This window comes from Amborella trichopoda, chromosome 7 (genome assembly GCF_054954075.1).
Source record: "Amborella trichopoda isolate Santa Cruz 75 chromosome 7, AtrichopodaSantaCruz75HAP2 v2.0, whole genome shotgun sequence".
NCBI classification, from domain to species: Eukaryota; Viridiplantae; Streptophyta; class Magnoliopsida; order Amborellales; family Amborellaceae; genus Amborella; species Amborella trichopoda.
Window position 1 is genome coordinate 7,912,980 of NC_142342.1, and position 14,985 is coordinate 7,927,964.

Genomic DNA, 14,985 nt, shown 5'->3' on the forward strand with positions numbered 1-14,985 from the left:
AGCTACTCTATCTCATAACATCTTGAGTTTGAGGGAAGTGTGAAAGGAAAGTACATATTGTCTGAGTTTGAGGGGGAGTATGAAAGAAAAATATATATTGTTTATCAGGTTAATGTAGAAAGTGTATATTGTAGTTAATAAATTTGAGTGAGTAAATACAATATATTGTATTTATAGTAAGTCTTGTTATTGTAGAAGAATCTAAGATTTATTTTTATATTTTCTCATCTATTCTTTATCACAAATTTATATATTAATACGATAAATGAACACTAGATCTCTTCAAAAAAAACTCGAGACTCTGCGGAACCTCAATTCTTCATCCGAAAAGTACATTCGATAATGAAAATCTCATTAATAGCTCTAAAATTAATTTTCAAGATCGAGGTAAAGGTTTTCAATTCCGAGTTATGAGGTAGGATTTACTTATTTTGATAAAGCTGCAGCCGTATTAACCATTTTCAGTGCAAATATTGCAGCCTTGCATGAACATCGCGGGGACAATATAGCGTTCCTCGTTTGCCGTGACGGCACGAACATTTAGATAAATCTCTCGGTACACTGCACTAAATATCACATCGTCCTATTCCCATTTTGGATGAGAGAGAAAGGAGAGGGGAGGGGATTAAGAGGAAGAGAGAGAGAGACCATTGAGTGAGAGAGAAGGTTCGTCGAGCTGATCCTCCAACCTTCTAGGTCATCAGCAGTTTTATCTCCAAGCCCAATTTAGCTTTTCACCCCTCTGTCTCTCTCTCTCTCTCTCTCTCTATAAATTCCTCTTAAATCTTTAAATACCAGAGCCCCATATCTCAATTTTCCCCACTGTCTTGGTCCTCGCTGTGTATCTCTTCTTTCGTTCTTTTTCTCTCTTGTTGATTTCTCTTTCTTTTGCTGTGGTTTGATCCTAAAGGAGCGAATTAGGAGCGGGAGGAATGGAGAAGGCGGCTTTCAGACAGAAGATCTTGCTGGATCATCTCAGGCCTTCTGCGAGTTCTCAGGAGAATTCAAACCTTCAAGTAAATCTCTGGTTTCATTGAGCTAGCAATTATTGTTTCATATTTGGTATTTGGATCCGAATGGTGCTTGGTGCTTCTAAATCGAGTTATTATTTATCTTAGAATTCTAGGTCGTGATTCCTGGGTTGAAATTTTAGGGTTTGCATGTTCTTCTGTGATTGATTGGTTTAGATTATTGGTCGTTTGCATGGTTTCAATTCGTTTAAATATGCTTTTTTAAAATAAAAATTGGTTTTGTTCATATGTAATTGTTTGATTTAGATTATTGGTACTTTGTGTGGTTTTGATTGTTGAAATCGAGGTATTTGATTGTCTACAAAGTTTATGGTTTAGGATTTGGATGTTCTGTGATTGTTTGGTTTAGATTATTGGTCATTTGCATGGTTTCAATTTGTTGAAATCTACTTTTTTAAACTAAAAATTGGTTTTGTTCATATGTAATTGTTTGATTTAATTATTGGTAGTTTGTGTGGTTTTAATTGTTGAAATCGAGGTATTTGATTGTCTACATGTTCATGTTTCCATATTTACCACAAATTGCACTTCTGTTGTAGTCCTTTTTTTTTTTTGGTAAATTAGTTTATTTCTTTTACATCTATTTTTTACGATTCTAGCGGAAATTACATCAGGCTTATGATGCCACTGTGTTGATTGCTGTGTGTATCATTTTTGTCATTTTATTTTATTTTGGGATGGTAGAATAGTTGGTTATTTGGAGTTTATTGTGATGAATTGTGAAGCATTAGCTTTGTTATTTGATTTTACTAATTAAATATGGTGACCTAGTTGTGACGTTGTCATGTTTATGGTAGAAATTTAAAATCCTAGATGTTCTCGTTAGGCTGTTAGTTTTTTTGTGGCTTCAAAATGTTGAGGTTTATTATACAAAGTTAAACAGATTAAGAAATAAATAAAATGTTGAGGTTTATTTGATTATAGTATTTGACCTGGTCTTTCGTTGTGGTATTTGATCCTTGTCCAAACCTTTGCTTCTAGCATATTATCTTATCATATTTTATGTTTTTTGCGCATAGTTACCTAGATCGAACCGGTCACTAAACTGGTGAGGGGTTTGATCCAATCAAAAACGGTTGACCAGCGGTTTTCATGAATTGGAGAATGGTGTTGGTTTCTTTTTTTATTGTTTTCCTTCGAATTCTAGTATTGATTTCTTTCTTTGATGTGAATTTTGTGATTAATTTTTCTGTATTTTAGTTAGGGACCATTTGCATCCCAACAAACATGTCTTGGCACTTTTGAGGTGAAATTTTAGGTGATGGTGCATTTGTAGTTTAAGTGGTTCCTTTGGTTACTATTTCGGATCCCAAGTAGGTGTCACACACTCAATAAACTCCCCCATTTTATGGGTGAGATGAAAGCTCGAATTGGTGGTTTCCATCCCACTTGTGAAAACTCTGTGATTGTTGTTGAGCCAATCACCTCTTGACCAAAGTGTTTTTAGATATCCAAATGATGGATTGGTTATCATTTTATGTAATAGATTCACTCAGTTTTCCATGCTTGTGGGATATTAGTATGTACTCTTTTTTTCTGATTCGTAGAGAAATTCATGAATTTTTTATTATTGAATTTGGAGATGTGTTGGGTTCAACAGATTTCATGTGTTGCTGAAATCTTCTTTACGATTTGAGGATGGGGGAATGGTTTTTCTCTTTTATTTTTATGTACATTGGTGTGAATCTTTCCCTTAAACCTACTGTACTTTGAAACATTGAGTTTCCATGAATCAAAGTCATAGCAATTTGCAAATTTAATCATTTTATAGTTATTTCTCATTTCATCCTCTGTTATAGATTGGCCAGTGTTTCTGGTTTCTGATGACTAGGTTACCATGTTTGGTTTCAGTGTGGGATTGCAGAGTTCTGGACTAAGTTTCCCTTAATTTTATCTGTATATTCTTCCTTTTCGGCTTTCGCAATGGAGTTTCTGGTTGGCAATTGGTTTAGTTGACTTCCTTAGTTCCTAATTGTGTCTTAAGTCAGCGCCGGAATGCTTACTGTTTCTCTTTCATCTGGGGAAGATGTATTGCTCGTGATTGTGTTTGATTAGTGTTACGCACTCTGCACTTCTGTCTTGATTGGATGGTGTTGTGAACTTTCATCTCTGATCCCTGTTAAGGACTTGATATCTCAACTGAGGGCAGTGTGGGGTTGCAAGTCATTTTGCCTTTTTACATTTTCCTCACCCTTTTTCTTTTTTATAATTTCCTTTATAATTCTAATTTTGAATAATTTTAGATAGATGAGAGGATTATTTATATTTTGTTCCTTTGGTTTCTTATGTCATTATTATAGATTTTATATATTAGTGGTTGTTCTCTCATTTGTCAGGGTTTGGGTTTGTTTGGGTTTTTTTCCAAATGCAGTGATATCGGTAGGGTATCCAGGTCATGCATTTATTCATAGTTTAATTTTGTGTAGTAGTGACAGTTATGTGGAGTCCAGGTGTTTGTAGTAACTAGAATTCGGTACTCGTAGTTTTCTTGAATTTGGATTTGGATGGAACAGTTTCAATGAATAGACGCCATTTCGAATGTGGCATACCTATAATAACTATGCGCAATAAGTTGTGTCCATGATAGTGGAATCTTGTTGTGAACTAAATGTTATCATGTTGGTTTGAGTCTCTGTTCTAATTTGCTTTGATTTTCATTGTAAAACTAGCCTCGTTGTGGTTGAGGATTCCATCACTTATGATGCTTTGTTTTGGAGGTCAGATGTATGCTCTTTTGTATCTGGAATTGTTGTTTATTTTGGCCATATGGTTGCCCTCAATCGACATGGATTTGGCATACAAATGTAATTCTGCTGTTTGATTGTCTTGAGTAGCTGTCAGTGTTTAAAACACGGGGGGTTTGACTCACACTCGAGTTCTCAGAACCAATACCCTGTCAAATTTGGATGGCCCTGACTCAGAGGATCTGAGACTGACTGAGTTCGAGTCCACCCTGGTCTTTTAAATAACCAGTTGATTTGGTCCTAGTCATGGCCTCTCAGACTCGGGAATCAGTGAGTCCACGGACCTGTCCCTTGCCCACTAATAGTTGGTATTTGGTCGGCTTTGGGTCCTGATTTTGAGGTTTATGGAGCTTTAGAGTTATTTCTACACCATGGACTTGGGTCGAGTGTTGACTTGCTTTCATTTATTCTTTTTGGATTGGTAACTGTATGTCTGGAACAATTTTCAGTTGCTCTATAATCAAATGATGTTTTGGGGCTGGTCTTGACTGAAGGTTGCCAGCAGAGCAGGTTCTTGAATAGTATATGCTATAGTCTTTCTCAAATAGAATGTCATTGTCCTGCAAAATAGTTTTGATTCTATGATAAAAGCTTTTCTGATTATTTTTTCTGGCGTTCTTGTCATTCAAATGAATCCCATTGAATCTTAAAGGATTTCTTAGTTCTTCTGTATGGACTGTCCAATGACTTTATAGGTGCATTTTAAATTATGAGATTCATGCTTGTGTTAGAAATAGCATTATTTGGTGTTAAACGAATTACTTGAACTGGTGAAACTGTTTGATGTGATTAGCTTTAGTTTGGTCCTTGGTTTGTTTATCCAATGGGAGTTGGATTTTTCCTTTTGAGGAGTAAACTAGGTCATGGGCTTATTTTTTCCTTGAAGTACAGGGGATTATTATTTGTCATCACTCTCCACTACAGATGTAGTTTGGCATGGTGTTTCCCAATATTTTTGTGATTGAATTTTTCAACCTGTCTGCTCTGTGGAGATGTTCTCTCATTTAGATTAGTTACTGCTTGAGTATATATTCGAACTAGGTTTTGGATTTTTGCTGTTTGTATTGAGTGAGATGCTTCTGTGCTATACTTTATTAATATGGATTTGATTTTATTGGTCAGGCCTCTGTTTGTTTGGCTGGGGATAGCGCGGCATATGCAAGGAGTGCTCCTTTTGGAGATGATGTAGTGATTGTGGCGTAAGTTCTATGAATCTTCTATCTGTGACTGTAATTTCACGGTTCCGCTTATTAGTTTATCTTCCGGGTGTCGTGCAGTTATTTGTTTCTATTCTGGTTTTGTTGTTTGTAATAATATGGGTTTTTTCAATGTCCTCTAGAGCGTATCGAACTGCTCAGTGCAAGTCCAAACGTGGTGGTTTCAAGGATACTTTCCCTGAGGATCTGCTTGCCCCTGTTCTCAAGGTTTATATAATAGTTTGTTGCATTAATTAGTTTTAGAAGCTTACAAGAAGTAGCTTTCTATTGGTAACCTCTGCTTAAGGAAAAAGATCCTATAGTGATGGTGTTACGCAGTTATATGAGATGACCATTTGGCATTCGTTTTGGTTGCCAAGAGAATTTCAACATGAGTGGTAGAGAGCATGTAATAAAGTGTGCAATGCCTAACATTAGGGAAATAAAGACTGGGTCACCGAAAAACCACATCTTTAATTTTCTCTATTTTGTTTTCTGCCATTGGCTTACCTCAGAAATGTTGTTCATTGTAGGCCTTGATAGACAAAACTAAGCTGGACCCAAGGGAAGTTGGTGATATTGTTGTTGGCACGGTCTTAGCACCTGGATCTCAAAGAGCAAGTGAATGCAGGATGGCGGCATTTTATGCTGGATATCCTGGTATGTTTTATAGTTTGTCTTTTGAATGTATCCTGTTCCCCTTCTTTCTTATTTGGGTAGGTCAGTGTTGGGCTTCGAACATGGGATGTGGTGTTGCAATTTTCAACACCATAACCAATTAGGCCTATGCCCGATTCCCTATGTATATCCTTTCTTGGCAGAAGCTTCTGGTTTCACACCTGCTTGATCATACAGAAACTGTACCTGTGAGAACTGTGAACCGTCAATGTTCTTCTGGCCTTCAAGCTGTCGCTGATGTTGCTGCTGCCATAAAAGCTGGATTTTATGACATTGGTAAGAATATCTCTATATTTTCTGATATAGCTTGGGACTTTGTCCTGTTACCTTCTTATTTTAACTGCTCTCTCTGTTTTATGAAGGCATTGGGGCTGGGCTGGAGTCTATGACAGCAAATTCCATGGCTTGGGATGGCTCAATAAATCCTCGAGTAAGCTCATTTCTTTTCTATTTGGTTGCTTGCAGCCTTTGGTAATCTGATGAATTGTCATTCATGGAAATACTTGAATTATGGAGAACTCAATTTAAATTTTTACAGTCCTGGAGGGTATTCATCTACTTCCACTTTTTTTTGTCATAGGCAAGCACCAACACACAAGCTCAAGATTGCCTCCTCCCAATGGGTATCACATCTGAGAATGTAGCTCATCGTTTTGGTGTGACACGCCAGGAGCAAGATCAGGCTGCTGTGAGTTCTAAATTTGTGGTAGAAATTTTTCTAAGCATTGTTTTGTTTAGTTTCTAAAAGACTTCTAACTTCAAAGATGCCTGCATAGGTTGAGTCTCATAGACGTGCAGCGGCGGCCACTGCTGCTGGGAAATTTAAGGATGAAATTATTCCAGTTGACACAAAGGTTAGTTTCATTGTCTATTCCTTTGGTTGGATGGGTTTTTCATTTTTTGAATCAAGGTTGTTGGGGTTTTCTTTTTATGAGGCAAGGCATTTCTATTGGTAGTCTGCATTTTAATTACATTGTGCTATACAATATCATGTCTTAGGAATTGATGAATCCTTATCTCTCCTTCTCTAGATTGTAGACCCAAAAACCGGGGCGGAGAAACGTGTTACAATTTCTGTTGATGATGGAATTCGACCGAGCACAAGTTTGGCAGATCTAGCAAAGCTGAAACCTGTATTTAAGAAGGATGGGACCACCACTGCAGGTGTGCAACAAGAACGATTTCATATTTGACATTTTTGTGCAGAATCTTAATACAGTACTATCATTTGGCTTTTTTCCTGCTAGTTCAATTTTTTCCTCGATAATACTATTTCATTGAGTATGTATACTAAACTACAACTTTTTGATAAATATCAGGAAATTCGAGCCAAGTAAGTGATGGAGCAGGAGCAGTCCTCCTAATGCGACGGTCTGTTGCATTGCAGAAAGGGCTTCCTATTTTTGGTGTGTTCAGGTAAACATTTTTGTTATGATCTGTAACCGATTGTTTACTCAAAGGCATAGGTTGTTAGATGCTTGGAAATTGGACATTAATTATCAAATGCATATCTGATAAGCACAATCATCATCATCATCATCCATTATGATCTTACTAATCAGATCACACAATTAATTGACATAGAAGTTGGAAACTGTGCAATTACTGTGTTGCTCCCTCTTCAAGTACCTACTTCCTAGCATGTTTTCTTCTTTTGCTTCTATCATAATGTTTGTCACTGGCTTGTTTAGGTCCACTATACTTTGAAATTGAATAACTTGGAAGCCTTGGAAACTTTAAACATGAACTTGATAGTTCTTACTGGTCTATTATGCATTATGCTCGGTTCCCTCCTAAAGAATGATGTTGATGTACCTTATTAATAAATTATGAGTATAATGAGGATTTCTTTTATTAAAAAGTCATGATGGACTTTGAGGTCAGCCGACACGGATCTCTTTCTTGACTCTGTTTTCTTTCCTATCGAAGGTCTCTTCAGATTGTTTTACAAAATGGAATCTTTTATCGTAAGAGGTGAAGTTACTATGTGCATTGATTTTTGAGAAAACTGCTCATTCATTTGCACAGGAGCTTTGTGGCTGTTGGAGTTGATCCTGCCGTCATGGGAGTTGGTCCAGCTGTTGCAATTCCTGCTGCAGTTAAGGCAGCTGGTCTTGAACTTAATGATATTGACCTTTTTGAAATAAATGAGGTATTGACTTCTTCTGATGTTTTCATCTTTACTTCCTTGACATGTTTTGGTAAACTAATATAAGTAATTCTCTGCCTTTATAATGTAGGCATTTGGCTCTCAATTTGTGTACTGCCGCAATAAATTGGGGCTTGATCCAGAGAAAGTAAATGTTAATGGAGGTGCAATGGCTATTGGGCATCCTTTGGGTGCTACAGGTAGTTAAAACAGCACAAAATTCGATTATCCTCTAAAAGTCTATTTGTACTTGTTTACTTGCATATTTTAAATGAGAGGTTAAAATTCTGATTTTATTTATAGTTTAGCATTTATTTTCATAGTAAATAAAATAAGGGGAAAAAACTGTCTGAAGTTTGCTTTTGGAAGTCAATTATCATCTAAAGGAATTTGTGCAATCTACTTTACGTTCCTCAGTTCATTTAGAGGTATTATGTTCCCCATCTTCTACCCCAACTCCTGCTCTTTTGAGTGTAAAAATGAGTACTGTAATCCTAAACCAAGGATACCCTTGGCAGAACCCTCATTTTGGGGGACTTCTTGTGAAGGAGACAAAAAAGAGGTAATTGCTGGTGCTCCAGTGCTAAGTATAAGGTGGACAGTTTGCTGCCTTGCTGCCCTTGCCCTAAGTGATCCCACAGGAGATGGGATTGGCTGGCCTTTAATCTTTGTCTCTCACTTTTAATTATGGAGTTGTGGGTTATATCTTTTATGTTCATTCTGTTTGTGGAGTAGTATGGTTAGCATTATGATTTTGGGCTATTTCTTTTGTATGGCCATGTTATTTGCTTAGTAGTATCATTGGCAGTGGATTTTTTATGCTAATTTATCTTTGACAAAAGCAAAGATGAAATTTCGAATGTTATGTATGGACATTGACAAGGCACATCAGGATGGTTTCCTTAAGACTGGGAACTCAGGCTATCTAGAGTTAGAGTGGTTTAAGGATACAAACACTATGATGCCATGGACACATGCTGATTCTGGGTGGGCTGATTTAAGATGAAACTCAGAGGGGATTCCTCTGAGGATTTAAAACTTACTTGCATTTGCTTGGGGGAGGAGATTCCTAACTTAATTGAGCTAAGATTCACAACTCAAGTTTGTTTTACTGAGGAATCGAGTGAAAATGTTGGCGTTCTGGTAGCTTATAAAAAGGGTGGGAATTTATGGCAGGTATGCATTGAGTTGATGTAGTGGTTAATGGTGCTCAACCCCAAAAAATGCTTCCGTAGGGGAACTATGGTGTATAAATGAGGATTAAACACCAATGATAATGTGTTGGGGCTTGGGAGCAAGTTCAGTATTTGTTTTATATGGATTGTGAATCTTAGGGAATCATTGATATTATATTCTTCGTATCTTCTTAAGGAAGGAGTGCAGTAAGCGGCGCTTTAGTCAGGATTTTTTGGAAGCCATGTGAAGGATGATGTTCTGTCTTTTCCGCCATGCAAAAAGATAGTGGTCTAACTGCATTAAGACCTTTTGAAGGCCATCATATTTGATGCATTATGAAATCTCTATTAGAGAGGCCGCAATTGTTTTCTTTCTTTCTTTTTTTCTTTTTTTTTTTTTGGGGGGGGGGGGGGGGGGGGAGGAGAATGAGAGGCCACAATTATCCTATGAGTATGGACTACATGAGCAAAAGTGTCCTAACTATCACACCTAAAGTTTTGTGCATATTCCAATGGCAAGGAGGCAGGTTTTTAAGTAGTGAGTTGGACTATTTGGATTTATCCCATATATAGAGATCCAGTGAAGGTTGGTTTGTTCCCTAGAAAAAGGGTACCATAGGTTGAGGCTGTTGAATTAGGGGCTTATTCTACCTATTTGGATGTCTATAGGCTGGGGATTCTTGAAGGAATTGTGGGATCTGGATGTATGTGTAGTGTTCAGCCCCTGCTCTTTGTATTGCATCGAGAGATGGTTGCTTCTTGGATTTGGCTAAAAAATTCTTTGTTGTTTTGTTGAACATGAGCTGTACAATGACCATGTATTTGAAAATTTTGAACCAGAAGAGCACTAATCAAAGAAGCTTGTGACATCAAAATAGACTGTGTTATGAGTATTCCCATCTATCTGGTTCGCACCACCGAATTCTGTATCAGAGAACAGATACAACTCATTTTTGTCACTCAGTCGGGGTTTAACGGTTCCCAACAATCATATGATTTACCTTTTTGAATAGAAAAGGTTACTGATGAAAAGCTAATAATAATAACCGTCTGGTGGAACCAATATCGAGAAGGTTTTGATCGGAAGTTGTGAAACCAGGATGTTCCAAAATCATATTTGGATATAGTTTGTTTAGTTATTGATATTCAGCTTTAGTAGCTGTTAAAATGTTGGGAGTTTTTTTTTTAAACTGAAAGTACTGGAAGAAATTTTACCCAACAATTGGATTGCCACATTTCATTGGGTCATCAGATTCTAGATCACAAGCCATTCACAAATCAACTACTCTTTGCTCTTTGTTCTTCTCTTCTTTTGGGTGATTGGCCGGTCATACTTTTTGTGCATAGCTTAAGTGATGTCGGAGTGAAGTTATAGGGGAACTGACGCAGCAAACTTAGTACACTCCTAGGAAAGAGATCAGTAAAAACAAAACATAAAAGAGAAAAAAGCTGCTTAGGGAAGAGGCCCAATAGGGCCTATTGGCATACATAGTGGCACCTAAAAGCCTACTAGGAATGCAGATCCTCTAAATGTTTAACTTGGGGAAATTTGAGAAAGCAGAAAAATTAGCAAGAAAACATGCTAAACATAAGCCATAACTAGGAGAAACCTAGTGTTTCCTCCTTGCCCCAAGCTAGAGTTCCAAAAGCCTATGCTTTTCTTTCTTTTTCGATCACTAAAAATCATGTGGAATGATCCCCCCTCAAGGTCCCACACGTCTCTTATATATTATAATTTAATATTCAAAGACATTAAATGTCTATAATTTAATGACTAAAAAAAAGCCTTAACTTAAGCTCAAAATTCATAATGGCACTTTTACCTTGTGAATAATAACCTGTGAACGATACCCTTGAAATAGAACATATGAAAAGCACCCATGAATAGTGAATAAAAATACGAAAGAACCCTAGAATCCTGAAAAGAACTTACAAACTCTAGAAATAAACCTTAACACTAAAATTAAAATATAAGTCCTTGTAAATTGAATAAAAATTAAAAATAAGAATAATTTTGTCCTTCATCATCCTCCCCTGGTTGGAGAAAACTCGTCCTCGAGTTTTAAAGTGTGCTAAGATGAATTTAACATCAAAACCACCTTTTTCAACGTAGTACTTTGTTGGCTCAAATATTATTTGTTGTAAGAAGAAATCCCCAAGAAATGGATCCTAGCATATGGTAAAGAATTGGTAGAGACCTATCAAACTTGGCTATCCTTGAACTCGCATTGAAAATTTTGTAGGAAACTTCAAACTAATTTTCTGACTTTTAGAGGCTTTCTTGACACATCTATTTTATTACACTATGAGATCAAGGCTACAATTTGCGGTTTATGAGTTGACCATATTTCATATGCGCTACTCTGATTCCAATACCCTAAATTGTTTTAATGCTCCACCTCTTCGATATCCTTGAGATCTTCAAAGGCCATGATTTTGATCAGTTCCCCTATTGCCTTCTCTCGATATTCTTCACGAGCAAGATCATCTTCCACAATGTCTTATAAAAGATCTTGTTGTGCATGCGAATATTTATCGAAGATTAGTGGTAAATCCCAAAATTGGCTCTTCACGTGGAGCACAGAGGTGAAAAGTATTGTGCTTGACATTTTCTTGGGCGGGAAGATGATCGTCTTACCTATGAATGATGCTCGCAAATTGTTGCACTAGCTGTCGAACTTGCCTTTTAAGTTATTCAATTTCTTCATCTTTGGGATCACATAGTGGATCTATGAAACGCCCTTCCACGATCTTCTTTCTCCACCATGGGTTCACTGAAATCATGAACCCCAGACATGTAATCAACAAAGACTTGCTGAAAATAGCAAGATCTAGGCTGATTTGGCAAAACTGGGCCCAAAATCAGCAAGCCCTAGGTTTGGCTATAGTTTCCCGGCTTTGTTGTTGAAGAAAACCTGAGCTCTGATACCACTTGGTGTAGGAAATTTGAGAAAGCAGTAAAATCGGCAAGAAAACATGCGAACACAACTAAAAACTATGAGAAACCTACGGTTTCCTCCTCATCCAAAGGTAGGGTTCCAAAAGTGTATCCCTTTTTCTTTTTTTTTTCTTTTTTTTTTTTAATATCTAAAAATCATGTGGATGACCCCCTCAAGGCCCCACTCACATCTCTTATATGTTATAATTTGATGTTAAAAAACATTAAATGTCTATACAATAATTAAATAACTCAAAACATACGTAAATTAAATACAAAATTGATTTTGACAAATTTAAATAGTAACCCGTGGAGAGTACCCATGAATAGTACTCTATGAACAGTACCCATGAATAGCCTTGTGAATAGTAAACAAAAATACAAAAGAACCCCAGAATCCCAAAAAATACTTAAAAACCCTAAACATAAACCCTAAAAGTAAAAGAACTTCGTAATACCAAAAAACACTTAAAAAACCCTAAAAATAAACCCTAAAAGTAAAATCAAATTGGCATCTTTTGAAATTGAATAAAAACTGTAAATAAGAATAATTTTATCCTGTATCAGTTTGTTAGACATTAGTGTTCTAAAGACTATGGCATGTCTGACACATTTTGTTTAAAGAGCACTTCCCATGTCACATTTTTTTTAAAGAGCACTTCCCATATTAGCTTTCGGGGTCGACCTTTCTCGATATGAGATGATTTCTATCTTCGTCTTGGTGAAGTCTTACTCTCTCATTCAATTCTGGGTTAGTGATCTTACCCATTATGTTTCTACTTTTGCTTGTTTACATTATTTTTTCTTGGTAGCCATCATATCTTTGATAATTAATTTAGTCATCCAGAAAATGGATTCCGGGGTATTTGTGTCATGGGAAGATTGAGTGTGTCAATTTGCATCCTAACTCCCACAGAAAAGTTAATCCTTTCATATAAAATAAAGTCCTTAGCTGATCAAATTTTATAGGTTCGATTACAAAATCTTGAGTGCACGAGGAAACCAGTGAAGCCTTCATGATGTTCCTGAAGGGATCTTAATGAATCTGTATCAGTATATATGCACATGGCATGATTTGTTTCTTGTGTGTCTCTGTGTTGGTGTCCCCATCTACATTACCTTATTATATTTTGTTTGGTGCTTACAATGATGTGTCTATTAGAATCATTTGGAGCATCCATTTTGGGGTGGGCCTTGTGGTCATATATCTAATGCAGCAATTTATCAAGAGACAAAAAAAGAATCTGCTGCAGTTATCTGTGCAGCATTCGCAGCAGGATGGTAATAACCACCAGCGTGCATCTGTGTGTGTGGAGAGAGAGACAGAGAGATGGATAGAGAGAGAGAGAGGGAGGTGTTTTTATTTCTAGGGGCTTTTGAGAGTTTTTAACTGTCTAGGGCTTTTCATATTTGCTTTGTTATGACTCTCCGGGGGCATGCTGTAGCAGCAAATCATTATCATTGACTTTTTACTGCTATGCTGAGTGATCTTTCGTTTTGCCTTAGAATAAAATGTAATAGAATGTAAACTCACTCACTCTCTCTCTCTTTCACACACGCATATATTACTAGATTTTTATCAATTTGTTAGGTTCTCAGGATTTAACATTGCTAGTTGTTATGGTGTTCTAGGCGCACGTTGTGTTGCGACACTATTGCATGAGATGAAGCGACAGGGCAAAGATTGCAGGTTCGGGGTCATATCCATGTGCATAGGTGGGTACAAGCTTATAAAAAATACACATTATTCTGCTATTTATTTTCTTTCTTTTATTTTCTTATTTTTACTTGAATTAAATGCCCAAATAATTAGTTGTTAATATTTGGCATCAGGCACTGGGATGGGTGCTGCTGCTGTTTTCGAGAGGGGCGATGGTGTTGACCCGCTTAACAATGCCCGGAAAATCGGAGCCAGCAATCTTCTCTCCAAAGATGCCCTATAGATTAGAGAAGTGAGAAGTAACAATAATATCAATGGCGCAAATTGATGATAATAACAATAAATAACATGATTTTATGATGATCGGATATGGGTTTTATCAATATTCATAGGTATAAAATAATGGGAGCAAATGGGTAGTGGGGCCCACGTTGGTTGATCTGTTGCCACTCATAATATCTTGTTTGAAAAGAACTTGTTCCAGTCATAATTATGTTTTTAGATTATTATTATTTTTATCCGGCTGGCTCAGGGTTTATCTAAGCTGCGGTTTTACTGGCCTTTTACTAAGACTTACGTACTTGCTTTTCTTTGGAGGCATGCATCTAATTGGTGAAGAGCAAGGTTTAAAAAAGTGGATCCGTGACCCGGATTGCCCCGAAAACCAATCTCTAGTGCCTTCCTAAACTAACCCTACCTACCCTCTCTACTTATTGATCGACTAAGTGACTTCGTGACCTTCACTTGTACTTTTTTTTTTTTTTTGTCTTGATGCTTTCACAGTGGCTTTAAGCTATTATAGAATGTCTAGTCTAAAGGTCCCTCCGACCCCTAAACTTCACCTCCTGAATAAAAAAGGGGAATGAATACTTAGACCAAGCGGTGATGGAATCAGAATCACCCACCAGTCGGTAAGTTCATTTTCACATACGTTCTTGTGAGAAAAAGAAGTACGTGATTCTCAAAACCTAGGGTAGCGGTCGGTCTGCAGTAGTAGGATATTCTTGTTGGAAGCTAAGCTCACGTCTGAGCAGGCCTGAGCTCCTCTAGTTCAGTAGATTGGGGGCCCGGATGGGCGATCTAGCCCAGTGGCGTGCAGATCTAGCCTAGTGAACTGGCTAACAAAAAATTGAAAAATTTTAAAATAAAATGAGGTGGGTTCTCTTAGAGAATTAGTCAGAACCGGATGGTTCATAGATGGTTCTTGAAATTTCTCGAAAATCAGGATGACTAGACCGGTTTCCATTTGGATCACCATTTTTTAAAACTTAATGAAGAGAATTGGTCAAAACCGGCTGGTTCCTAATATTTCTCGAAATTGGGATGGCTAGACCAGTTCGGATTCGGATCACCATTTTTTAAAACTTAATGAAGGGAAATGGGAAAATGATGAATAACCCTAACTTTTTGAGAT

General features: G+C 37.0%; 1 protein-coding gene across 2 annotated transcripts; it reads left to right on the top strand.

Annotated features, from left to right (window-relative positions):
• Positions 1-575: 575 nt before the first annotated feature.
• Positions 576-14,058, top strand: LOC18444168 (3-ketoacyl-CoA thiolase 2, peroxisomal). Of its 2 annotated transcripts, none has more exons than XM_006854346.4 (15): positions 576-696; positions 911-1,016; positions 4,898-4,974; positions 5,115-5,199; positions 5,505-5,631; positions 5,827-5,925; positions 6,012-6,079; positions 6,230-6,337; positions 6,426-6,503; positions 6,681-6,813; positions 6,969-7,065; positions 7,678-7,801; positions 7,890-7,998; positions 13,544-13,627; positions 13,745-14,058. In XM_006854346.4, the coding sequence occupies exons 2-15, from the start codon at positions 933-935 to the stop codon at positions 13,852-13,854; spliced, it is 1,383 nt and encodes a 460-aa protein (XP_006854408.1). In that variant the 5' UTR covers positions 576-696; positions 911-932; the 3' UTR covers positions 13,855-14,058. The 2 variants fall into 2 exon arrangements, with proteins under 2 accessions (XP_006854408.1, XP_011627050.1); XM_011628748.3 differs by having other exon boundaries at positions 576-666.
• The last annotated feature ends 927 nt before the right edge of the window (positions 14,059-14,985 follow it).

Coding starts and splice junctions, on each gene's coding strand:
- LOC18444168 (XM_006854346.4), top strand. CDS start 933: ATGGAGAAGGCGGCTTTCAGACAGAAGATCTTGCTGGATCATCTCAGG. Junction 1,017..4,897: donor AGGAGAATTCAAACCTTCAA/GTAAATCTCTGG, acceptor TTTATTGGTCAG/GCCTCTGTTTGTTTGGCTGG. Junction 6,338..6,425: donor AGGAGCAAGATCAGGCTGCT/GTGAGTTCTAAA, acceptor ATGCCTGCATAG/GTTGAGTCTCATAGACGTGC.